This window comes from Ambystoma mexicanum, chromosome 6q (assembly GCF_040938575.1).
Source record: "Ambystoma mexicanum isolate Mex_15411 chromosome 6q, UKY_AmexF1_1, whole genome shotgun sequence".
NCBI lineage: Eukaryota > Metazoa > Chordata > Amphibia > Caudata > Ambystomatidae > Ambystoma > Ambystoma mexicanum.
Window position 1 is genome coordinate 1,139,411,831 of NC_090937.1, and position 12,672 is coordinate 1,139,424,502.

The window sequence follows — 12,672 nt, forward strand, 5'->3', positions numbered from 1 at the left end:
TGCAGAACACGTTTCTTTTCTTTTAATTCTAGGTTATATGGTTGAGAAGCTTTAAAAAAATGTATTTCTGATGCTAATTCAAATGAGTTTCATGTCCTTTAATTATGACACCTCCTGCTAGCATCATGAGTCAAGTAAACCCCTCCGAGTCCCCTTTAGCTGGGCATATGGGGGACATCATTACCTAACTGATGTCCACAGGTGACACTCTAAATGCTTGGTATTTCCAGACCCATCTTCATCCGTGGGACGTCAGTTGCGATTGTATCTGTCTGAGGCCCATGATTTTGAATTTTATTTCATCTCTTCTTTTATATTTGGGTGAGCCTTGAACAGATAGTGGTGTTGGTATAGGAACTTAAATTGGTTTCTTTGATGGCTTTAATTTTATATAGGTCTGTTTTCTCGTGCTGGGCAAGTTGATCCCCGGGGCCTTATAACCAGCCAATCAACAATGGACATCTGGTTGGGACATGACTTCAGCTTGTAGTCAGGTTCACTGGCAAACTGTGTTTGGCAAAACCACATTAGAAAACCAGTCATTTCTTATACATGAAAGGCTTGTTTACTTCTCCTATAGTGACAAGACATTCTGTATCAATACCTTACAGTGAATTATTTACTTTGTGTTCAACATATCCTAAGTAAACAGCAAATTGCAATTTCTACACTGTCATTTTTGGGTTGTGTGCATTTTGGTGGCACTTGTGCCACCAAATTGCCAAAACCAGTGGTACAGGTAAGGGAAAGAGGGAAGGGGAGCTGAGATGCAGAATCCTTCGTTGCCATGGCAGCTCACAACGCTTGTCGAAGGAAAAGGTCGCAGCACTGTTTGTTACTTTTCATTAGGAGTTAGTTAAACGTGATGTACTCCAATCAGGAAGCAGATTAAATGTTGATCCCCAATGGATGTTGCTCAGCTGTAGGGTCTGGTACATGGATCTGCAGTTTGGAAGCCCACCTTTGTGTATCACTGACGTGGTGTGTTGATGTTTCTCCTTTTACTCATCAGTTACGGATGGTAGGGTAGCTTATTAGGCCATTGGAGCTTTTGCAGAGATGTTTGTTTAAGAGGTTCACCAGAACCGGCATCCTTGGACAGTGAAATCCAGTTATGTAGACCGCTGCAAAGCCGTCAGGCGTTGGTAAGGAGTGCTTTGGAGACACCAGTTGCGCTTGTCACCTTTTCTCCTGTCATGGCAACCACCGGATCGGCCGTGTGAACTTGCAGAGAGACTTCCTGGGAAGACTCGTGAACCACATGGCTGATCAGCAAGCGGGAGGAGCTGAGAGTAGAGAGGAAGGCTACACCCCTCCCACTGTTCCTGTCTGCCTGCCGAAGGGACATCCTATGCCAAGATGCCTTTCACTGTGGGTAGTGTTCTTTCTCGGTGGTTCACATGAGCGGCATTCGTTTGGCAAATACATACACAGACAAATACACGAGTATCTTGGAAACGCTTCTCAGCATGCTGCAGGTGGCCAATACCAAAGAAAATAATTTTGTGTACTGCTGCATACAATTGGAGCCACTTGTTGGGGGTAACACATATTGCACCTAGAACAAAGAGATTTGTTTCAGAAATGGCTTGTCAGTAAACTAATGGAAACGTTTTCTTTTTTATGAAAAAAGATATTTGTGTGCAAATATTTAAAACCCGTTTTGTATTTATTTTCAATTTATTGTGGACACAATGACTTAATGGATCATGATTATTTGCGACTTGTCACTCGTCGCAGCTTGGCACCTAAGACATTATTCTTAAAACTGTTACTCTAAAGGATGGTAGCATAGCTAAGGGGCAACACGTTTGTCTTTGAAGCAAAACAACGCATAGAAACACATGTTTGAATCCCAGGCACACGTTTAGAAACCGGCTCCGGTATTAAGCGTATTTATAAAAGAACAAATATATATATATATTTATTGTGCTCTAGCACTTTAAAGCGTCCTCTATACGCTAAATGCAATTACCAGTAAATATCTTAGACCAAATTACCAGACAGACTCTAGGAAGAAGGTAAAATACTGCTTTAATTGCAATGAACACAAGAATGGAGTTGTACAGCTATCAAAATAGATGCATGCATAATCACACCTCTTCTTGTTTGTACAGAGTTTATATACTTTTTCATATGTCGTTTATGACATCATCCTACTTAACATTTTGCAAAACCTACTACCGGAAGGGAATGGATAAGGGAAACATGTCTACTTTTCATATAAGTAAAACAAAATTATTGAGGTATGCCAGGAGATGGAAGCGCTTAAGCAATTAAGTTATATGTAAACTTGCTAATGTTGCACTTCGACTGGCTGCAGCCCTATGGTGAAGTAGTAGGCACCTCAGTACCTACTAACGTAGAGAGAAAACAGTGAAAATTCCACCATTTGTAAGCGCTGCCAGAAAACAAAAGAAATTGAAAACTTAAAGTACTGAAACTTAAAGTAGCAAGATACTAAATGAAGTCACTGGTAGAAAGAATTCCAATGTAAAATTCAGTATTTAATGTCCATATTCAAAGAGTCAGAGATCTGTGCCGACACGTGTTTCGACCTCCACAGGTCTTTTTCAAGGCAAAGCTCTGCTCATAATAAATGATACAAAACAATCACATAAATGTATTAACCACATTGCATATCATCAAGTCCCCAAACAGGAAAAGGTGAAGTATTCCAGGGCAAAAAAGAAAATTGATTCAGTAATGACAAATTATAAAGGCAATCATGTGCACACAACACCGATAATGAATCATAAAAATTATACATTACCAGAACCAGATAAACAAAAGATATACAGGAGTCACATCATCATTGATTCATGTAAAGAAAAAAAAGGGGGTGGGGGAGGAGAGAGAAAAATGACAGACCATAAACTATATTCAAAAAACCCACATTTTTATAAAATCTTTTTTGATATAATAATTTGAGTTGATATGGAAACTGTTAGAGTAAGAAACATTAGTCACCACCAAACATCCAATATAAGATACTATTATAACTTAAAAATATATATGGGAAATGTTCCCTTATAACACTTCGGTCACCACCGAGAAACCTAGTGCCACCATGAGACGTGAGTGCCGACACGTCCAAAAGCACAAAGAGTACAACGTTCAGTTAGTAGAGATAAAGATAACGTGATGTGAATATGCCAATTATATTCAATTATATGTGATGGTATTCACGAGCACAAGCAGTGCCAGATGCATATAAAACAAAGGGTTAGTTACTCAAATGGTAGGTTCTTATAAAACGTTACCTATTTCCAAAATTACTCTGATGTGTTTCCACTTGAAAGAAAAGCGCGTCCTATGTTTAATACAATGAAACATTACTCCTGTAAAGATGTACAATAACAGTTACTCCATTAGAAAAGTCACGTTATAAATGATCGCGTACCTCATAAACACGTTGTTCTGTTCTAATAGAAAATGTAGAATGCTCGGCTGCCGTAGGCTGCTATGTAGCTTGCCAGCGCGTCTGACTGTTCTCACTGAGGTAGTATAGCCCCTAGCCCAACAGGGCTGGCATCGACCACCATCTGTGTGCCATGCTTGGTTGAAGTAGGCCAGGTGTGTTGCGTTTGCTAGATCCTCCTCCTCTCCTCTGGCACTCTTGCAACCACTTGAACAGCTCATTCTTCCTCAACAGTCCCCTCGGGGGTTGCGTGATGATGGCGTACTTTGGAAGGTATCTGGCACAGTATCCCCTCATGCCCAGAAACACCCACAAGTCAGCCACCTGGGTGGGCGCAGGCAGTTTACTGATGGTGCGCACTTTCTCAGGGTTGGGTTGCATCCCATGGGCAGAGAAAATTTTTCTGTAGAACCGTAGTCTATCCTTGTTGATGTTGCACTCCTCATTCAGCATGAGGCCGGCCATGCTCAGAATGTCACATACGGCCATGAGAGCCTGATCATGCTCCTCTTTGCTCGTTCCATAGACCAGTATGTTGTCGGAGGAATTAAAAGCGGACTTGACGGGGATTGGTAGCTGTCTGACGGCTTCTTGAAAGATTTCTGCAGTGGAGGAAATGCCAAAATTGAGGCTTTTGTAGTGGAACAACCGCTAGTGGGTGGAGAACGTTGTCTTGTTTCGGGGTACATTCCAACTGATGATACCCCTGGTTCAGATATAACTTCAAGAACTTGGTAGCACAATCATGTCCTCAATTTTTGGATCTAGGTGTCTCTCCCTCTGTATTGCTGTGTTGGCCATTTTCATATCTATGCACAGCCTGATTTTGTTTCCCTCTTTCAGAACTACCACCAGGGGTGAGATCCATGGTGTCAGTCCCACTCCGTTTTCTATTATCCTTTTGTCCATTACCTGCTGTAGCTCATGGGATACTGCCTGCTGCAATTGAAACCTAACCCCCCCTGGTGTGCTGGGCTACAGGCTGTACCCTCTCGTCGAAGTGCAAGCCTCCCTAGACCTCGGAACAGCTCTGTAAATGCCTGCCTGATGCCATCATTTCCCACCATCGTCCCCGTCATGCAGGAGATGCTCTGCATGCTGGCGGTCTCCTCCCTGCATAGGACCACCTCATTATCCTGGTAGTGGACATCAATGAGGCATAGTTCTTTCGGTGTCCGATAGCTGAGTAGACACTTTCCACCGACAGGGCTTCTGAGGAAATGTATAATGGTGGTCTTCATCTTCCTTTTGTGTGACACCGTCCGCTGGAGATTCCCAATGGATGGTAACTGTGTACCACCCCACCCCCAAGCCCCCCAACTGGAAAATGGTCTCCTTTGACAGGGATAGGTAGCTTCTGTCCCCGTCTGAAAAAACTCTTGCTCTCCCATGATGTTGACATTGGGGCCTGTGTCCGTTTAGGAAGCAATGCGTCACCTCTCCTAGCTTGACCATCACTTTCGGGGTTTCCACCCCTTCCTGTTCACCGTGCATAAGATTGACAAATTCATCCGTGCATTTTGGATACAAGTCCTGCGCATAATCCTGTCCCCTGGGTATTCGTATTGGTCAGGATAGTACACAGCCTGGCTTCATCAAATTGCGTCCTCTTCGGCATTTGTGGCTAAACTGGTGGAGGCCTTCATGGCACCTGCGTGGCTTGTAGAGCCGCAGGTCTCCAGTTTGTAGGCATTGGCTGTCTCACGGTCGGAAATGGCCCCCGCCCTTTTTTTGCACAGTGTGAAAATGGCCTTCTCTTACGCTCTTAGAGAACCTCTGGCTGATCGCTGGACACATCTTAGAGTGCGGGAATGCCTGACTGCACCTGATGCATGTCTCGGTTGTTGATATCCATCTCTGGCAGGTCCTCTCATCGTCGTAGGGCTATGCGCGGATACTCTGATTGTATCCCTGGTCATTGAGAGGGATGTTCGTCTCATCTTTCTCCCCTTTTTTCTTGGCTGTCTCCATGGAATTTGCTTGTATCTCCACCCACTCATGGACTCCCGCTAGCTCGATCCCCTCATCAATCGCAAGTGGCTTCTTTAATTGCTGCTTCCGGAATTCTGATGATACGCAGCCTTCAATGACACATAGCCGACTGGCTTCATCGTCCAAAAACTGAAAACTGACAGTGCACCAGCTTCTGTCTGAGGACAGTGATGAATTTATCCACGGTTTCGTTTGGCGATTGCGAGCACTGATAGAAAACATACCTCTAATAGTCTTTATTGGGCTGTATCACAAGTTACTTGTTCAGTGCGTCACAATATCTTCATAGGCATCTCTCTTCTCTATCGGGATCATCTTAAATATCCCTTTATTTGTTTCGCTTTTAGGTTGGTGAAAATGTTGCTGATGACAGGTGACTTCTCCTCTCCAGCAGCCCTTATGAAGTCGTCCAATTCCTGAACCCACTCAATCCGTTGTGGGCCTTTGTCATGTTGGGGCTGCAGTGTAAATGGGCTTGGCTTCCGCAGGAATTACACCTTTGCACTCTCGTGTGGCAGCACCAGCGGGTCAGCACCTTTTTTTTTATCTTCCATGGCACTCCTTAAGCTTGTATCAGCCACTCATCAGTTGACCGGCTGGAATGTACAGTCTTTCAAAGCTTTGTCCTGCTGTCTATTGCATGTGGTTGTGGAACACGTGTGGCTTCCAGGGCCTGCATGGGCCACTCTAATCTGAACCTGGTTGCCGCCTTGAGGCCGCTCTCCTTTGTTTCTTTACGGCCTCAGGGAGTGCGGCCCAACGGGTCACGAGAGTGTTCACCCAATGTCCTAGACCCTTGGGGTGCCTTGTGCGGCACAGGGAAGGCCTCCCAAACGGTGGTACGTTCTGGACTGGCCTGGCGGATGGCTCCTCGTCCCCGATGCTGCTTGTGCAGTGTTGTCCTCGGCCTGGGGCATGGGCGGTGCTGGCAGCCTGCAGGTGTAGGTTAACTGCACGCTGGTTCCAGCAATGCGAACTCTCACCCGATGGTTACCGGATGGGTAAATCGATCTGCACTCTTAGCAAATGCCATGGCTGCTTGCGGATGAAGGACTGTCGATCGCAAGACTCCTATGGCCGGAAGCCACCTGCAATCAGCAGGACAGTCGGAGCGTCCTGTGCACTCTCTCTCGATTAGCGGGCACACAGACACTGAGTATAGCCCAGCAGCACGATGCCACAGACGGCAGGACGCATTGCTGAACGTGGGAAGCGGGATGCTACAACTTGTATTAGCAGGGACGCTGTGGACAGAAGAGGATTATTTCTTTGCGGGGCACAATACCGAACACGGAAGCAGGACGCACCACCCGTAGCAGGAAGGACTTTGGGGATTACGGGCCGACTTCTTCATCGCCAGTTGTTGGACTACCCACATGGGCTAACAGACGACACAGAGACGTGACTGGTTTCTTTGACCTTTTATTAATAACTAACTTGCCTTTCCTTTTGGCTACTCCTCTTCCTCCAGCACAGGTGCTCACTCGAGAGGGGCCCGTGCTGGTGTCCAGTCATTAATTCGAAAATAAAAGAATTGAATGCAATACGTTCGAGTCAAAAGGACCGAAAAATAAAAAAAAGACCGAATGCCTTTTTTTTAAAATGTATTTTATTTTTTTGGGTTTTGGTGTAGGTAGAATTTATGGTTTTTGTCATCCCCCCAAACCCCATCTATTTCCCCCCCCACCCCCCCCCCGCCACACGCCCAAAAAATAAATAAGGTATTCTGTCTTTTTTTTTTTCGGTCCTTTTCACTCGATTGTATTGCATTTCGACCCTTTGTATTCGGTCCTTTAACCTACAACCGCCTGTGCTGCAACATACTGTCACCCAAAACAGTGATAGGGCTCACGTTGTACCATGGTTTTCTTATTTTTGGAGCGTTCTATACCTAATAATTCCCAGTGTACAACCATCGAGTTGCAGAACTAAAGAGCAGTCAATAATACAGACTGCGGCCTGGTATATGAAAACAGTAAGGAACAAGGGGGCATGCAAGAGTTTGTGACTTGTGTGTGCAGATTCACGGCCACGTGTTGTGGTAACCTGCACACAGCATGTAATCCTTTGGCAGAGCGCGTTCAGAAGTCTGTAGTTTACTCTCGGCATCGGGATGAAAATGCTACCTCTCCCAGCCAAACAAGCTATAGGGGAATACAACAAAGAGAGCGAGTATAGAGTCTAACATACAATGCCCCAGTGTATATGAACAGCTTCGTGAGGCTTTTGCTGAAGCGGGTTCGTAAATAAAAGATTGCCCGCACTCTTACCGCACATGCTATAGTGCTCTTGTCTGCTGCTCCCAAGGGGTCGATAGATTTATATTACTATGTACTTCATGTCCAGTTCCATGCATATGTAGCATCTGCACTAATCTTGAATCGATACAATACTTGCATTGGGTTTTACAGTCTTCTTTGGCATATATAATCTGGGACGAAGTGGCCACGCTGCAAACATACACTGCCACTCCAGTGCGTGGCACCCACAGCTCTGCCAACCAGGCCTTTTGTGGGAACATGCGTGGTACCAACAGCTGTGCCAACAACACCATTTGTGGGAACATACTAACTTGAGACCACAATGTGAGGGCCCATCTGCATAGAACGTTTAAGGCCAAATAGCTTATTTGGTGGGATTTTGTTTATTTGAAGTATTTCAAAATCTGATCAAGTTTCCACCCACTTCCTGCCCCTCCCCACCCAAAACACACCCTCAGTGGATCTCTGAGCTAGATTCACTAAACCTTACCATCAGACTTTGTGCTCTAAAAGTCTGCCAGTGTCTTCTGAGAGTTAATGACTTAATTGCTGCTGTAAACGGATAGCGGTGTAATAAAAATGTCTTAACCAGGTCTGCTTTCTGCCAATCCATTTATAAGTACTGTCCTTCACTGAAGTCTTCTTAAAAACAAACCTTATGTGCCTAGGTACACGCACCATTTTGCAGTTGCTACCATTGATGGCCAGTTAATAATACCCTTACAGTGTATCCTTGCAAATTCCTTTGCCATGCCTACACAAAACTGTTGCCATTGCCAATGCTGGTTTCATTTCTTCTTGCTTAAAATATAACGACTCTTGATTTGAAACTTGTATGTGAACCTATAAAACGACAAGAGGGTTTGTTCTACAAGTGCAGTTTAATTTGAACGCCCTTTCAATAATGCAAGCTAAGTTTTCTTCTTAGCAGCCTTTCTCACATGTTTATTTTCTCAGTGTGAGTTCCAAGGTTCTAATATGCACATGCTTTTCTCCATGTGTGACAGGAAGTGGAATCTTTAGTTAGAAACTGAGCTTTCAGCATCCTTGTTGTCAATTTAAATTTGACAAAAACTCAATTGTTTGGCATTGCGTACATTTTTCGCCTATGTAGTTAATAGAAATGTTCAGCCTGTGTCGATATTATGCTGTATATTGGGTGCTGTACTTCAGGTGAGCAGGTAACTACCCGCAACCAAAAGATGTGCACCCTTTTGATGGTAGCTAAAGAAAATCGCGCCACATTAATGAAGCAAGTTATCATCCCGGAAGCTCTCGGTTTAGATGCGGGCAGTCTTCATTTCTCCCAAAACGTCTAATGGCCGATGATCAAGTGATCGATAAGTTATGCTTTAATTTAAGTTTCTAATCAACAGATTGGTAGTTGGTTAAAACAAATAATGTGTTCTAGCAGGTCAGTGCACTTATGCACCTGCAGCAATTGGTTTGAAAATCAAGGGGCCGCTCTTTGTTGTTTTAAACTGCTTGCCAGCTACACAGCAGCAAGGCACTCCACTGCGATATAGTTTCTAGATTTTAGTTAAGGTTAGCTGTAGCAAAAGTGGGAGGAGACTAAAGAAGTTGCAAAGAAAAAGGTTTTCCATTTTAACTCCATTCCAAGCACAAAACAACTTTTCTGATGGAAGAGATAAGGAGAAGGAACAGGTCGGAGATGAGAACAGGAGATGATTTGATGATGGTCAGATAAAGTCACTGTGAATCTAGCCTAACATTTACTGGAAAATGAGATACCAGATGGACTGCCCTTTTTTTACTGGGTCAATAAACCACTCCTATTTGTTTAAGATTGCTGTAATGGGGCTAAATACTTTTTGTTCTCATGCCATGTGTAGGAAATGGCATCGTTGATAAGGTGATCATGAGAAGTGGCAAGATCCATCAGTAAGTCTGTAGAAAAATAAGTCCATGGTTGACGAAGGTTGTACTAGAAACAAGCAAAGTGACAGGGTACAGTGATGAGTAATGTGACTGTTGAGGATTGTTTTGTGATTGTCAAGAGAGACACTCTTCTTTAAAGATTGTGACTGCAACCAACCACATTTCTGACCCAATTTCCATCACACCATAACATCCTCCAAATGTACATAATTCTTGATACAAGCAATGATTAAACGTCCAGTGAAAATTCTCCAAATCAAGCATAGAAGTAAAGTTGGGAAAGGTGCAAGGAGTGCTCCAGAGTGACAAAATACAAGGGTCTTGTATGCAATGATGGTGAAAAAACTTCCAAGCTATGGTTTCGCATTTTTCCACCTATTGATGTAAGCACATTGGGCAAAGGACTGATTCTGGATTTTTTTTTTTTAAGCTGCAGCATTTTATCACATACTTTTTTGAAGTTCTGAGTACATTTTAGTGTGTGAAATAGTAATTCCCATTCCGAAAGGGAATTAGGCCAGTAAAACTACATTTTAACTCTAGAGCCAGATATATTTGTTTTCCATACTTCTTTGCATTTAGTAATTCTAGGCAATACGCTCCCATTGATTTTGCTCTGCAGTGTCTGGTACTACTAATCCAAGCATAGCTGTGGAGCTGTGAGTGTGGAACTAGGGGGCTGGTGGGTGATGGGTTCCTTATATGTCCATTGTTTTTGGGGAATATTTGTGCATGCTTTTATCTAAGCAGGGCTGCGATAGGATGCATTTATTTGAAGCCTGGACCAATATTTACATCCAAGAAGCATTGGTATTTCTTATATGGGAATTCTCTATAACAAGTAGAGCATCTTTCCAATGATTAACCAGAAAACTTTCATCTTGCATCCATTCCATCCCTGAAAAAGGACATTGATTAATCGCTAACTGGCAATAAGGAAAATTAATTTAAGAGCAGAGTCTAGCTTTTTGAAATGACCATGCTTTTCATGACTATCCTATGAAGAATATTAACCCTTCACTTAGCACACAACTGTAGAGGCATGAAATCCACTTGCATAAGAAGTGGGTACATTCTTTTTAATGTTCTCTTATTGTTGTGCATCTGAGTTGGTGGACATAATCCTCATTCCCTTGCTCTATAACAATGCGTATTTTTTATTCAAAAGCTTACTGAGAGCAGGTTTGAGAGATATATGCTTCCGGATACCAGTGAGCTTTATCAGCAATCCTAGTCAATACGGTTTACCAATAAAAATTCTCGGATGGCTCGATTGGGAGAGAATGCAAATAGTTCCATTGATGGCGGCTCTAGAATTTCTCAGTCAAGTTTTGAGCTTTTAGACTAGTCTTGATAGTGTGGAAACCACTTTGGTGTGGACCCAGCGTTCTTGTTGCAATGTTAAAGGGTTTCCTTTTACAGATGAGGCATACACTTTATTCCTGCATTGCAAGCATGAAAGGACAACTCGTGAGGCGCGCAGGGTGTCATTGGACCAATTATGGACTTTTTGTTCACATCAGATATCCGGTAGCACCACTGCTCAGTAGTATTTGACCAATGTTTCACCCTAAATTCTTAGTTTCCAAAGATTTGTACAATCCTGTGTATATATTGTCACATCCTTGAATTTCCTTTATTTACTGTGTCAAAAATAGGAATCAAGGGAAGAAGTACTGTGCAGGCATTCTACTATTTCCGGCACATTCTATTCAATAATTCAGGCATACAGGCATAACAATTTACGGCAAGTAAACTGAGACCTTGAAGATCCAGAGGGGTCAGTAATGTGCTTGTGTGTCCCTACCATGTTATTGTAAATGTTCTAGTGAATATAAATCTAATTGGAAAAATAAACCTGAATTTCTGTTTCAGGAGAAGGTGGACCTGTCTGAATTCCCCGTTGAAAGCATTCGAAACTTTAGTATCATCGCCCATGTGGACCATGGAAAAAGTACCCTTGCAGACCGGTTACTTGAAATCACAGGTAAGTATGACAAGTCACCTTGAGGTCTCTGTTTTCGTAAATGACATTTTCATTTCAAATGCGCTTGGTTCCAGGGAGGATCCTGAAAACCAATCTCAATAAACAAGTCCTGGACAAACTCCAAGTCGAACGTGAGAGAGGAATCACTGTTAAGGCTCAGACTGCATCTCTAGTGCACAGTTATGATGGAAAGAAATATCTGTTAAATCTCATCGATACACCAGTAAGTTAACCATGCATACAAGAATTGCTTATGCTATTGGTCCGTGGACAGTTTAATGAATATTACTGAAGCTATGGCTTATGAAGTATTCAGAACAAACCAATCTTTTTTTTTCTCTTCTGGAAGTAATTCTCCCTTGTTGATGTTTGCAACTAAGGAAAATATGTTTGCAAACCATTTTGCCACATGCATAACTACAAATGCCATTAGGTAATTGTTTGGTGGGTACTGGTAAACTGGAAACATATCTGGATGAACTGGTGATCAAGGAGGAAACAAGGCTATAGATGTTGGAAGGAGAAGCAGCAGACCCCTGGCTAAAAAACATTATGTTTGTAAATAGTGTTTTGCTCATAATTCCTCTTTTCTGATATTTGTGTTTCATAAGCTAGGAAGTGTTCTCACAGTTGCAAGTTGGCCTGTTTAGTTAAAAATGTGATCTCTGTGTGCTTTCAAATGTACATTTGCATAATATTCTATAATATTTCACTTTCATTGTCTCATTTCTGCTCAGTTTGTGAGGTAGGTGACCAATGCTGCTTTGGATGTCCTTTGTAAGCATGGAGTTCTGGTAGAGAAAGCGGATAGTCCCATGCTGGTATAAATACAGTTCAAGAATTTAGGAATTCACGTAGAAAAATGGGTGGAGCTGATCAGCCAGACAATTTAGTGCAGAGGATTGGATTTTCCACTTAGAAACCTGGCCACAGTGGGACAAATGGTCAGACTCCAACACCCTGTCTCTCAAATCCTCTTGGACCAATGCTCCTCCTTCTGCAAGATCACCAGACAGATCAGACAGCCACCGGTGCCTCAAGAGCCAAACTTGAGTAATTTGGTCCTTCTTCCCTAACTGAGTCAACAAGTAACTTCACACCTCCTTTTCTGT

At 43.0% G+C, this 12,672-nt stretch overlaps 1 protein-coding gene across 3 annotated transcripts in view; it reads left to right on the forward strand.

The window, feature by feature from the left end:
• GUF1 (GTP binding elongation factor GUF1) overlaps positions 1-12,672 on the forward strand; it is a 719,613-nt gene that overhangs the window by 137,650 nt on the left and 569,291 nt on the right. For 2 of the 3 annotated variants that reach the window (XM_069631727.1, XM_069631728.1), the window contains 2 exons: positions 11,449-11,560; positions 11,635-11,783. In XM_069631727.1, the coding sequence (XP_069487828.1) occupies positions 11,449-11,560; positions 11,635-11,783 (261 nt within the window). The remainder of the gene's footprint in view (positions 1-11,448; positions 11,561-11,634; positions 11,784-12,672) is intronic. The other variant, XM_069631729.1, reaches the window with a different exon arrangement.